General features: G+C 36.9%; 1 protein-coding gene across 4 annotated transcripts in view; it reads left to right on the forward strand.

The window, feature by feature from the left end:
* LOC127643776 (TBC1 domain family member 1-like) overlaps window positions 1–10,707 on the forward strand; it is a 129,160-nt gene extending 118,453 nt beyond the window's left edge. For 2 of the 4 annotated variants that reach the window (XM_052126650.1, XM_052126651.1), the window contains exons 19-22: window positions 1,539–1,698; window positions 4,166–4,335; window positions 5,520–5,696; window positions 8,503–10,706. In XM_052126650.1, coding sequence (XP_051982610.1) covers window positions 1,539–1,698; window positions 4,166–4,335; window positions 5,520–5,696; window positions 8,503–8,715 — 720 coding nt within the window. In that variant the 3' untranslated portion in view covers window positions 8,716–10,706. Of the gene's footprint in view, window positions 1–1,538; window positions 1,699–4,165; window positions 4,336–5,519; window positions 5,697–8,502 lie in introns of all 4 variants that reach the window. The other 2 variants (XM_052126649.1, XM_052126652.1) reach the window with 2 other exon arrangements.
* The last annotated feature ends 3,577 nt before the right edge of the window (window positions 10,708–14,284 follow it).

Genomic DNA, 14,284 nt, shown 5'->3' on the forward strand with positions numbered 1-14,284 from the left:
CCACAGAATTGTATTAAACCCAATATAGAATGTGAGATGTGGTCTTTCAGATGACTTTCAGAAAAGATGAAAAAAGGACATAAATCCCCCCCATGATGCATACGCATACACTGTCTCATCAGATCACAGGGCATGGTTGCAGTAATCCATGTCCTTAGTCTGCTTGTCTTCAGCAAACTGTTTGCGGGCTTTCTTGTGCATCATCTTTAGAAGAGGCTTCCTTCTGGGACAACAGCCATGCAGACCAATTTGATGCAGTGTGCGGCATATGGTCAGAGCACTGACAGGCTGACCCCCACCCCTTCAATCCCTGCAGCAAAGCTGGAAGCACTGTGGCCATGGCGAGGCCTGTTCTGAGTGGAACCTGTCCTGTTAAACCGCTGTATGGTCTTGGCTCAGTGTCAGGGTCTTGGCAATCTTCTTATAGCCTAGGGCATCTTTATGTCGAGCAACAATTCTTTTTTTTTTCAGATCCTCAGAGAGTTCTTTGCCATGAGGTGCCATGCTGAACTTCCAGTGACCAGTATGAGGGAGTGTGAGAGCGATGAGACCAAATTTAACTCACCTGCTCCAAATTCACACCTGAGACCTTGTAACACTAACGAGTCACATGACACCGGGGAGGGAAAATGGCTAATTGGGCCCAATTTGTACATTTTCACTTAGGGGTGTACTCACTTTTGTGAGTGGCTGTGTGTTGAGTTATTTTGAGGGGACAGTAAATTTACACTGTTATACAAGCTGTACACTCACTACTTTACATTGTAGCAAAGTGTCATTTCTTCAGTGTTGTCACATGAAAAGATATAATCAAATATTTACAAAAATGTGAGGGGTGTACTCACTTTTGTGAGATACTGTATGTGTGTATATATATATATATATATATATATATATATATATATATATATATATATAGTGAAAGATATTTTAACAAGACTTTTAAGTCCACTGTGCTAAACGTTTCCAAAATCGACACCTGTACATAGAATGTAGTGTATATATACACAGTTTATCATCTGCTGGTCAATTTGATTTTTATCTATATGTGTGTGCTAAAAAAGTGGTAAACTAGTGGTTCCCCACCATCCTGTGGTAAGGGGAATGAATTAAAAACATAATCTATTATATATATTCTTCAAGAAGGGTGCACACTACTTTTTCCCTCACATTGTGTTACCAGTCCTTTTTCTGGTTCTTGTGTGCCATCAAAATTGTCAAGTGGCCTGTTGACCTTTTATATAATGTAGTACTGTATATACACTGTGTATGTATAAATAATGTAATTATACTATATAAACTATAATTGTTATATTATACACTTGTGATATACAAACACTTTTTGGATTTTGTAAGTAACATATTCATGAAAATAGTCTGTTAGTTTTAAAACTAGGGTACATATAGTACCCTTCATAAATATCTACTAAGTGTAAATAGCATCTACCTTCCTTTACACCTTTTCAATTTTAATGACTGATGTAGCGAGTAACTGTCAGTTTTTGCCTCCTCCTCCCCCCCCTCTTTCTCTTTCTTAGATTCAGATGTATCAGCTATCTCGTCTGTTGCATGACTATCACAGGGAGCTGTACACTCATCTGGAGCAGTACGAAATCGGTCCCAGTCTCTACGCTGCTCCCTGGTTCCTCACCGCCTTCGCCTCACACTTCCCTCTGGGATTCGTGGCTCGAGTGTTTGGTGAACACACACAGCCTCGACACACTTTAATCCATACACACTTTACCACTTCAAATAAAGGAATCAGGTGCCCATTCCAGAAATGGAGATTAAAATGGTATTTGTTTTCTTTAGTCATTTGCTCCTGTGGGCACCAAGTGATTCAGGATCGCCACAGGTGTCCCCTGTCCCCATCACAGTAATCCTACTTATTTTTATCCATTTGGCAGATATTTTGTATCCAAGCAGGGACATTCCCTTTGGAGCAACCTGGTTTACATTTCTTGCTTAAGGGCACAATGCTAGTGAAGTAGTTCATGAATTGCCACCTCAGGGGTTTAAACCTACAAACATTTGGTGTTGGATAACCATCTCAGATTTTTAACCACGAAGCCATCTTTTAATGAGCTAAACGGTTTCAACGAAAGCATGAGGGGCTGTAGGTGTTTGAACGTTTGCCAAATGCTGAATTTTTGGGTGCGAAAAGGAGAGCTCAGCAGGCCAGTCAGATTCCATGGTACTGAGATAATGATAGATTAGCCATTCTCTCATTTTCCACAGAAGTGTTTATGAAGATGGTATACATATTTGGAATTCTTTTGTTGTCAAAAGAATTATGGGGGAACACACACACACAAGATTGTGTTCTCTTTTTGTCATTGCCATGCACAGTCAGGTTCGCATATATCTGCACGCACACTGACACACCCTGTCTGCAGAGAGATATAAACTAAATGTTGCAAGTTGGCACCTATATTCAGCTTGAGGGGTGGTTTTACAGGTTGGGGAAGGATTTTTGCACCTGGGCTTTTCAACATCTTTGTTGATTGTCTTTATAGTGGTGCAAGCTTTTAGTGTTTGCTTATATTTTCTCAAAACCCCTAAGCATAACTTTGGCATACATCTTGTCCCACATCCTTTGTAGAGTGGACTTGATACCTTAAATCGTGGCAGATGATAAAACATTAAAAAAAACTTTAAAGATGGACCTGAGTCATATCTAGGGAACAAAATATCAGAATATAGTAGTATGTAAATGCTTTACCCAATGTTTCTAGCAAGGGTTTAGATGGTATAGTTTTTTTTTATTAAATGTTCTGGCTATTTTACTAAATAAATGTTCTTTTTCAATTGATAATCTCTCCTTCACCATGTATTATTTCAAAGGGCACAATCCTCTGCCTCTCGCTCTCTTTATCTTTATCTGCGTCAGTCTCTCTCTATCTGCTGATGGACTACGCTGAATTAAATAATGCAAAATAATCACAATCACTGATGCCTGGCGACTGGCGCTAACTTTGTTTAGCTTAATCACAAAACCATGACAGTGTGTATGGTGTGATTATAAGGATGAGTATCACTGACCTTGTGTGACACACACACACACACACACACACACATTTCTTTACAAAGGTAACCAGCTAGACTGTCGCTTTTTACGCACACTGCTGGTAAACTTACTCACATACACGCTTCATTCTGATCACAGTTTTTCATAATCTTTACAGTCACACATAGACAAGTAAACAAACATTAAGCCTTAAACTTTTTTCATTTTCTTATCTGCTGGTCAATTTGCTGTATATCTACATGTTTGTGCAGTTAGGTGTAAAAGATACGTTCTTGCTCTTTGCATGGCTGGTTTCCTTTACACAGATTAAGCCTGATTTATACTTAAGATATTAAAATTGAAATTCCATTTTTTTTTTTGGAACTCTAAACCAGTGGATGTATAACAGTAGCAGGGTCTCTTTTTATGAATTTTAACCAGGATAGTGATTTTATAGTAACTCAAGAGGATGACCAATTACAAATGAATGAATATTTGTAATTTTAGTCTATCATGTGAAGTTGAGGATTTGGTATCAGTGGGGACTTTTGCCCATGCAAAGTCTTGATACCGCGTTCATGTACTAGTACTCGTATAAATGCTCCGATACCATCTAACTTTCGAATGTCATTACGTAAATATTCAGCACACACATTAAAAATCACGCAATGTCCCAGTGAAGTTATTTTACCACAAAAGCTATAATATAATGATATAAATATATAGTGTAGTTTGCATGAGCAGCGCTGGGAATGTGAATGTGTGGAGACAGCTGCACGTACCTTTTAATCCTCCTCCGTCAAGGGCATCGAGCGCTCTGTTTGAAGCAGATGACAGCAAACAGAGTGCAAACTAGATCACATTCAGTGAAATTCAGTGCAATAAATAAAATAAACATCGGGTAAAATAAATGTTCATTTAATCTCAACATTTATTAAGTTTAATTTCATATATATGTACACTTTCTATTAAACCTTTATACACACTTTACTGATTTTGCATCTCTTTAGTTTACCCTTTTGTTCTAAAGGATTATTTTTCTTGTAGTCCAGCTGTCAAGTGGATCCATTTGTGCACACTGACATTTTCTGTATTGATTTAAAATTGATTTAATTGATTTTTATTGTAAAATGAGCATTATTGATTTTTATTTTCCAGACATGCTTTTCCTCCAGGGATCAGAGGTGATCTTCAAGGTGGCTTTGAGTCTTCTTGGCAGCCACAAGCCTCTGATTCTTCAACATGACAATCTGGAGTCAATAGTTGAGTTCATCAAAACAACATTACCCAATCTCGGCCTAGTGCAAATGGAAAAGACAATCAATCAGGTAAGTTGTAAGTTGATAGTAAAATAAAGTATGTTGATAGGATAATAAAAATAACACGTTCAACTTTACAACCAGGTAATTTGTGTGTCAGTGTGAGCATGCAGACCTTCACCATACCTGCTCTCCTAACACATGCATGGCTCGCATATACAAATACATACATATTTTCACTTACACTTTGTGTCAAGGCTTGGGTGTGGATACTTTTTGTGTATTTGTGGTAACATCAAGACGTGTGTCTTTCCCTACACAATCAACACACACTTTTGCACAAACTAGGGTGTGTCCAGCATTCGACTTCATATGTGGTTTTCCTAAGTGCTAGTTTCATCATGAACTCGGCACAAACAATAGATGGAGTTAGTAAAGTACATGGGTGTTGCTTGGTGTGTCTGTGCATGCAGTGCATTTGTATGTGTGAAATGATACAATACAGTAAAAAAATATATATTTTAGCCTGTTTACATCAAATTGAATTGTGCAATGTTTTACAAAATGTACTAAACTTATTAGTTATTTTATTTTCAGGTTTAAGATTACTCATTTCAATTTGATGGAATTTTGTTATGAAACTGAAATGCATACATCTTAAAATTATTTTTTAAAAGCAAGAAATATAGGAAAAGAGGTCTCTGATCCCCTGAACAGTATAACTGGTGCACAGTCGCATTCAAACAATAAAATTTATTTTAAGAAATTATATCCAAGAGCGCATCTGATACTCAAGAAATGCCACGTGCTCTGGAAAGGGTGCAAAATAAAGCCTAAAAAGCCTTTATTAGAGGGGCTACATCTTAAAAGCACAGTGAGTCAATGTATTCCATCCATTCAGATATGTTGTTGATGAGTTTGGAGAGACACCTTTGCATTAAACTGTCATTACAAGTTTACTAGCCTCCCTTAGACATACAATTTAGTTGCTTTGATAGGATTTGTATGGCGTTTTTTTTTTTTTTTATGAATCCATAAAACAAGACAAAAGGTGTGGAGAGCTCACATTTACAGACATACAAAGGCATGTGTCCTCATGTTGTTTTCAGATGTGGGTCTTGGGACGATCATGCATCAATTGGATTATTTAGACCATCCCTCACGTTGCAAACATAAGTTTGCATACAAGCACATAAAGAAACATGCTTTGACTTGCTGTTGCTCATCTCATACATTTCTAAATGTCTCTGTAGGTGTTTGAGATGGATATCAGTAAGCAGCTGCAGGCCTATGAGGTGGAATATCACGTTCTTCAGGATGAGCTCTTAGATGGTCCATCTACACTCAGCCAATCACAGAGAGTTGCCCAATTGGAGAAGACCAATGGAAGCCTCCGGCAGCAAAACTTGGACCTATTAGAGGAGCTACAGGTGACTCCTAATAACAGAAGCAGAATCACGATGTACATTATATTCACATATGCACTATTTTGTAAAGGCTTATTTGCTGTGCATCCACATTTACGTCGAAAACATACACAATAAGATTTCAAAGTGAAACAATGCACCTATTTGAACTCCTTAACACTAAATTTGAAATATAATACTGTGATGATCAGACCTGCCAACCTGTACACATTTTGCGTAGCAAATTTTGACATCAAAGTATGCTGGTACGATTTGTCACTCTAAACTAGGGGTCGGGAACGTTTTTTCACTAAGGAGCCAATTTAAAAATTTTTGGTTGATGCATTTTTTCGAAAGAGCCATACCACAAATGAATAATTTATTAGACTGACGTTTTTCAATAAAATACAATGTTTATATTGCCCATAGACTACTCAAAAACAAACAAATATGCAAAAGTTAATAGGTAACATGTTGCAATATGGAATTGAGTACACGGGCCTCAATAAAATTAATTTTACTTCATGAAAAATGTAACTTCCCTTTTGGGCTGGGCGATATATAAAAACATTTGAATGATAATCGCATTTAAAATATCAATATCCAATTATATGGTCAATCCACAAGGTCGGTGAGATTAATTTATTGAAACTGGAAAAACTTGAACAAAAGACATTTCTAAATTCAAATTGCACTTTAAACGAAAAGGCAATACAATTAACGAAGTGATAAAGAAATCGTATATATAACCACCTCCCCAAATCCAAACATTTACCGTCTCCAACGGCTCCATTTGCCATCACACAAGTATCAGTATGCAGCAGCAGGTGCAAATTACTAGCATACAACTTAAGAACTAAAGACAATTATAAATGTAAAGATAATTATCATAATAAATAAGCCTAAAAAATTCTTGTGTTCCCAAAAAATGCTGCTAAATATGTGTTCTTATAGAATGTGTTTGTATTCCATTTTGGTCATATTTATGCTGCCTAAAGAAAAGAAAATGGAACTGATTTTAGGATCAAGGTGAACGTGTCTTGTATTTCCTTATGATTTAATCACTTTTGTCTTTGTTTATTTAATACAAAGATACCTGTATATATTACTGAACCTGCAGAGTTGCGTTCACAATGTGTAATGGTGCGTTCACATACAACGTGAATCGAGCGTTTCACGTGGCACGATTACATACAAAGTCAATGCAAAGACATGAATAGATGCAAATTCGTGCCGGGTGCGTGAATGAAGCGAATGGCACAAAGCAAAAACACGAAATCGCTTCATTCGATTGAAAATGTTCAACTCGCGCTAAAAATCTGTGTGGCGCGTTGTCGCGAAAACCTATCAGCATTGAGATTGTCCGGATGTCACTGATGTAGTAGCAGAAGAAATTTGGATAATTGGATAATATCATGCACCCAAACATGACGCCGTTTGGTTTTCTGACATATCTGGCACGTCCACAACAGATACAAAGCAGCAGTCGTTGTGATACCGGCCATGGTTGATGGCGGAAAGAGAAGTTGTTGTAGAAGCCCCTCCTCCTGTATGTGAACAGCGGTCAAACTCACGCGAGCAAAGCGAGGCGAAAATATTATTTGCGTTGTATGTGAACGCACCATAAGAGTGAACTAAACTCAGTTTTCAGTTCAGAAAATAACTCTTTAAATGCGCTTGTTTCACAAGACAGGGTCCCGTTGCACGCCTCTGAACAGTGAATCAGATACAAGCATTGACGGCTTTTCTTTTGTCTGTTCTTAAATATATAATAATGTGTGTTTCTTCAAACATGTCAGCATTTCTTGTCATGTGTCACTCCGAGACATCTTACAGGTCACCCACCTTTTGCAGGTAGATGAGCAAAATTACTCATGCATGAAATGCATTTAGAGAGGAGCTCGCGAACTGGATTGAGTCTCGTCGCATTTTGCGGGTGCTGTATCACACCCGGGTTGCACATAAAAATGACGAACGTTCATGAAATCGCTCGTAGAAAAATCTTAACAGCTAAGATCAATAGTTATTGGGAAACGAGTCCCAGAATGTACGTGTGTTGGAGAAGCGCTTTCATTACACTCAGAGCTCACTGCACGCACACATCGAATCAGATGCGCATCGGCGGCTTTTCTTTCGTCTGGTCTTCAAAATATAATCACGTTTCGTCAAACATGCGTCTTTGTGTCTATTTTCTTGTTATATATCTCTCCGACAAGTCTTTCAGGTCACCTTCCACAGTGGCTGGTACATCAGCAAAATACTTGGCATGAAAAATCCACATGTGGGTGTTCATTTCAAACCTTGTTCACTAGAAGTAGGCTGTAAAATTCAGGTGAAATTTAATCAAAACAGTGTCATTGACTTCAAGCTTTGAATCACACCCACACTTTCTGTTGAAAAAGTATCTCTAGAAAGTTTTAAATGTTCATGTGTGTGTGTGTGTGTGTGCGTGGGTGGTTGTGCATGGGTGGTTGTGCATGGGTGGGTGGATGGTTGTGCGTGCGTGGGTGGGTGTGTGGGTGTGTGTGTGGGTGTGTGGGTGTTTTGTTTCATTACATGTTTAGTGTATTGTTTCAGGTGTCCCAAGTTCAAAAATCCAAAGAATGAAAGTTATTTGTAATTTGCGTTTTGTTCCATGTTTTGCTTCGTGTTTTGTTTTATGTTTTGTTGGTTGTTCATCATCCAGACAATTCCATTCAGGTGTCCAAACTTTATTCCAGAGAAAGATGAAAATTCAGCATTGTTGTCAGTGTGTCAATAGTTTTTTAATATATATTTTAAACTTTTGTGTCATTAAATTGCAAATGTAATTATCATTGTATTCTGTCAGGTTGCCCATGCTAAGATCCGATGGCTGGAGACTCGTGTTGAGGGCTTGGTGAGTCGAGAAACTGAGCTGAATTTGGAGGTAAAGACTCTCCAGCAGGAAAGGGCAGAGCTACTGCAGACTGTATCGAACCTGAGAACACTCCACAGCAGTCTGGACATTAACAGCCTCTGTCCTGCCCTGGAAAACCTCACTAACATGAGTGCCGACCAGTAACTGTGCCATTGGGATATGGAGTCTAGTCTTCATAAACAGTCAACTGTCTTCACCAGGGCATTGGAAATCTGAAATTAAGTTCCTCTTCTTGGAGTGATATAGACGTGGGTCCTGTCGTAATCCTTTTACCCCATTTGCATCCTCTAGATTAGCCATCTTAGAGGAGGAGGACAGGGTGGAGTTTTCAGGACTCGACTCTACTGAAGTTCTTTCACCATGGTGCTCATTTGGAGAGTTAATACGTTGTTTAAGTATCTGGGTCAGAACTGAACAAACAACTTAAAGTTCAAAACATCACAAAGGTAAAAAGAAATCCCATGATGCTGTTTTTTCCCCATTCTTGAAGCTTTTGTGACTGAGGTTTACTTTTTAATAGACACACATTTTTTCACTCCCAGATGTACAATTGGAGTTGTCAACATAACTCTGACCCCTCTCTAAGGTTGATTTGACTGACCGTATGTTTGCATTGTTACTGACACATCAGATTGACAGTTCCCCAGTAAGCACTGACCATCCTGCTGAGAGGCTATGGAAAATTGCACTCATGCAGTGTACTGTTTGGAACTTTATCTTATCGTGTGTGATTGTTGATATGTATTTTTGTATGTATGTGTGGATTTCAACGTGGCCAATAATTTCTCCATTGTATACCCGTGCAATATAACTTGGAAGTAAAAAATGACAATCCTCCAGTACACTGTAAACATCTGATGTTCTAATAGATACCAAAGAGGAGCTCCAACATGGGTGCATTATTCCAAAATAAGGCATCTTCCAAAATAACATTAAAGCCATTCAAACTACATTCTGTCCCTTTCATTATTACACACAATTATTTTTAATGCTGACAAATTATTGTCAGCATTTACTCTGGTTAATTTGGTACCAAACACACAACTACAGTGCTAAAAACAAAGACATTCAAGTTATGATCATCTAAAATTTTAAAGTTAAAATAAAGTTACTCACCCTCATGTTGTTCCAAATCTGTTTTACTTACTTTCTGTTTGAGGAACAGAATTATTTGAATAAAGTACTGGATGCAGTTTTCCATGCAATTACTGTACAATGAATGGGGACTGGAGTGTACCTGCTTTAAAAAGTCAGCAAAACCATCATAAACGTATCATAAAGTTAGTCCATGCTCGTGCACTATATTCCAAGTTTTCTGAAGCCACACGGTAGCGTTCCGTGGCACGTTAATGAGAGTAGTGGCAATGTCCAATTCATGAATGAATAGTTCTTTCAGGGTGGATCTTTTAAATGAATCACCTGAGTATTAAAAGCAATCTGAATTATTAATTTTTAAATCAGACCGGTCCATTCAACTCACCGACTCTGGTCACAGCGATCCTCGAGTCAAAAGCTCACTAGAGGGATAGATTATCAGTAAATAATTTCTTGAATTTTGACCTAAATTGGCACACAACTCATATGAACCTCTTCTATGAAAGTTGAATGGTGCTTTCACAACTTGATTTGAAGCTTAAATATTTCAGTCCCTTTTTATTATAATTGCACAGAAGAGAAGAACTCATTGGGGTTTGGAACAACATGAGGGTGAGTAAATGAGTAACAATTCCTTAAAATAATACTTCTAGTATTTCCCTGTGACAAACTGCATGTGTTGGGTATATTTGTACAGTATGTGTGTTTATATGTGTTTGTCTGAGCGCATCTGTTGGTCGCTAAATACAATTGTCTGTTTTAAATAGATGTTCAAGTGTTGTTACCTCAGTTTTAAGGGTTGGAGCATGAAATGTTTTGACAGATAGAAATAAAGTGGGAAAAGAGGTGTGTGAACGATTGTCTTGAATTGTTTGTGTGACAATATGTCCTTACCTTCTGACCTCTTGTGCTTTTCTGAAGAATTTCATTAATGTGGAAAGTCAGGGACAATTATGTTAAAACATAATTCTCGATAAAGTGTTTTTTTGTTTTGTATTTTTATGGAGAGTATCCCTATTATTTTATGCATTAAAATACATTTTAAACTGTTCAACGCGAGTTACATTGATTTATGCGATATGGGGTTGTTCTTTTGCTTCAGTTTTGTGTGTATGTGTGCGTGCTTCCTGTTCCAAAGAAAGAAAAATCATAATACTCATGAAGTTCAGTTGAATCAATCTGTTTAATTAAACAACACTGCCTAGTTTCATCTGGATCTGAAAGGGAACACTTTAAAAACTGAAACTTGAGCTGCTCTGTATGTGAAATACACAATACGTACTTGTAAAAGTACTTGTACAGAACAGTTTTGTAAAAGTCAAGGTCACAATTTTCCATGTTCTTTGTCTCACTGCCCTTTCTTTGAATTCATGTATGACTAACACTGGTGGCCAAAAGTTTGGAATAATGTACAGATTTTGCTGTTTTGGAAGGAAATTGGTACTTTAATTCACCAAAGCGGCATTCAACTGATCACAAAGTATAGTCAGGACATTACTGATGTAAAAAAACAGCACCATCACAATTGGAAAAAGTCATTTTTGATCAAATCTAGACAGGCCCCCTATACAAGTATTTGTATTGCGCCGTTCACAACACACATAGTTTCAAAGCAGCTTTACAGAAGATCACCATTAACAGATGATAAAACTGTAATGTCTATAATGTCGATGAATCAACATTGTGTAATTAGATAAAATACGATATTTTATCGTGTTTAAAAATAAGTAATTGTATTAATAACCCCAGTGAGCAAGCTGAAAGTGACTGTGGCAAGGAACACAAAACTCCATAAGATGTTGATTAATGGAGAAAAATAACCTTGGGAGAAACCAGACTCACTGTGGGGGCCAGTTCTGTAAATATTACTTATGTATAGTTAAAGTCATGGTTTAAAATGATTAAACTAAGTAAGTGTTAAGGGTCGATTTAAACATCGATTTTGTTTGAACTGTAAGATGAATGACCAATGTCTTTGAAGTCCATCCTGGATTAACTGCAGAAGTTCACATAGATGCAATTGTCCTTGTTAATTGGCTGATGAAGGCTTTTGTTGGCAATTGTTAGTCTATGCATACCATTTCAAGATCGAAGTTCATCAATAGATCGAGGTGATGCAGGCAGAGATCAGGGATGTGAAACGCAGTTCAACCTGGCCTGTAATTATCCTTGAGTAAACATGCGAAATTGCTAATTTGGTCCTAGCAAATCACTTGCCATTGTATCAAACACTGCTGAAAGATATTTGGTTCATTAAATGAAGCTTAATACTGTCTTTGTTTTTGAGTTGCCACAGTATGCAATAGACTGACATGTCTTAAGGTTAATATTAGGTAAAAAATGTTACCTAATTTTAAAAAAAAAAGAAACTCTTTACGTACTTTTGTAACAATATTTTGTCATTTACGTATTCGCCCCATTCACTTCCATTGTAAGTGCCTTAGTGTAACCCAGATTTTTGCTTTTTTTATGAAAAGGAGGTACAAGTCCAAATTAATCTTGTGGTTATCCATGATTATTGGCTGATTTAGATTATTTGAAAATGACAAATATTGGCTAATTATTTATATATTCATATGTCTGAATTGCTCCTGAAGTGGTTGGTACAGTATACTGTACCTAGGAATGTTACATTAATGAGCACCAATGTTGCTTACAAACAAAGCAATTTATTGGTAGATAATTAGGGCATGAACAATTGTGGTCAGCTTGACACCTATTTGGAAATCTTTATTCATTCTTTCAAAATCTGTTCACAAAATAATGTATTGGGACTTTTTAGTCTGAAGAACTTTAAAAGGAAACAGGTGTTCAAAGTGATTCCGTTATTATGTAACACAGCTGCACTACTGTGCCTAATGTTGATTAGTCAGACATATGTTCAATGGCTGCACGACATTCACCAATGCTTATCAAACATTTCTTAAACACTGAGCAAATACAGTGTTATATTTACAGTGTTAAGCCTTAGAAGCAGTTCTGTGTGGCTAGAGTAATAGCCCAAAACATTCAAATCCTTTAACTTTGATCTAAGTCAAGAAAACAGATGAATTACTTAATTACAGGTGGATCTTGCCCAAAGCTTGCTTGCTGTTGTTTAATAGCCAAGGAAGTGATTTATGATCAAAGACCTCTGTTGGGTGTAATATGCGTGTAGCATTAGGATTTTCTATTAAATATTTTTTTAACAAATGTGTTAACTAAGAACACAGACTTGATCAAATTAACTGCTGTAGAGAATATTCATCAACTGTCATTTTTAAAATGGCTTCTATGAGCAACCGTGCACATTTTCCCGGTAAGTGCCAATTACGATCAGTTCAACCATCTACAATACATTCAAAACAAAGTGAGTTAACATACACAAACTCACATTCTCCCACTGGTCTTTGATTTCACTTTAATCTTGCTGGATTTTGTTGTGTAATAGCCGAAATACTTCTTTATCTGCACATTTTTTCAGAACAATTGCTGTCAAAGCCATCATTCAGTTGTTCTGCTTTCTCTTCACCTCTTTTTTTTTTTACTTAAACGTTTCACAACTTTGTTTTCTTGCTTAGCAGCATTGAGTCATTTGTCATCTTTGCCAGCTTGTGGTTTTGCAACGCCTATGCTACTTGTGCCACGCTGCCTGTAATCCATTTAGAACACCCTCCAATATCAACAACAGTATTTGTGCGTGTGTTTTCTTTCATAAAATGTTCATATTTGTTCCTGTAGCCAACTTGATCTCATGACGGACAAAAAACAAAAGCATACAATGTGTATTGTCATAGAGAAAAATCAACCAACTCTTGAATTTCAAATCAATAAAATTCAGTACTTTATTAGGTTCTTTCGATTTTTTTAATAAGTCTAAACCCTAACCGAAACCTCAAACCTAAACCTAACCATTAATTCTAACCCCAACTCCAAACCTAAACAGGATTTTAATTTTAAATATGTCAAGAAAAGACAAAATAAATTCAGCATTTTCCCATAAAAGTAAAGTGAAGAGGAACTGGGGCTGTCATGCTCCAAAAAAGAAAAAAGTACCATGAAAGTAATCCATGATATATATGTCCTCTGATCCTGTACGTTTTCAAATCTCCTGCAACTCATGATACATTTTTGCATCAATTCAAACATTTCCCTCTAACACTAGGCTACTGATAGCATGTTTTGCAAGCAACATACAAAACACAGGTTAATTAAGCAATTAAGTTAATATAAACAATGGTAAGCGCGAATCAGAGGTTACTTTTTCGCTCTCAAATAAAAATGTTATTCCACTGATATTTAGGTTTAGGGTTGTGGTATGGTAAGGGGGTGAGTTAATAAATGATGCATTCCTGTTGACTTATTACATGTATGAGGCTCCACACTACAGCTCAGTAGATGGTGGTAATAGACTATGAGCTGGATTGCCAACTGCCAATAAACATCACAAGATGGGAAAAAATGCTTTCTTGCCTATGACAGTGCTATGGATAATGAAAAAACTTTTAAATAAATAGTACATAAATAAAGAGCAATGATGTTCATGTCGGAGTTGCTGTTGTGTTCAGTCAATAGCTTTATCGTAATGTCAGCTGTCTTGTTCGATACCCAATGACAACATATTAGCCAGAGAGCTAGC

This window comes from Xyrauchen texanus, chromosome 5 (genome assembly GCF_025860055.1).
Source record: "Xyrauchen texanus isolate HMW12.3.18 chromosome 5, RBS_HiC_50CHRs, whole genome shotgun sequence".
Taxonomy (NCBI): Eukaryota; Metazoa; Chordata; class Actinopteri; order Cypriniformes; family Catostomidae; genus Xyrauchen; species Xyrauchen texanus.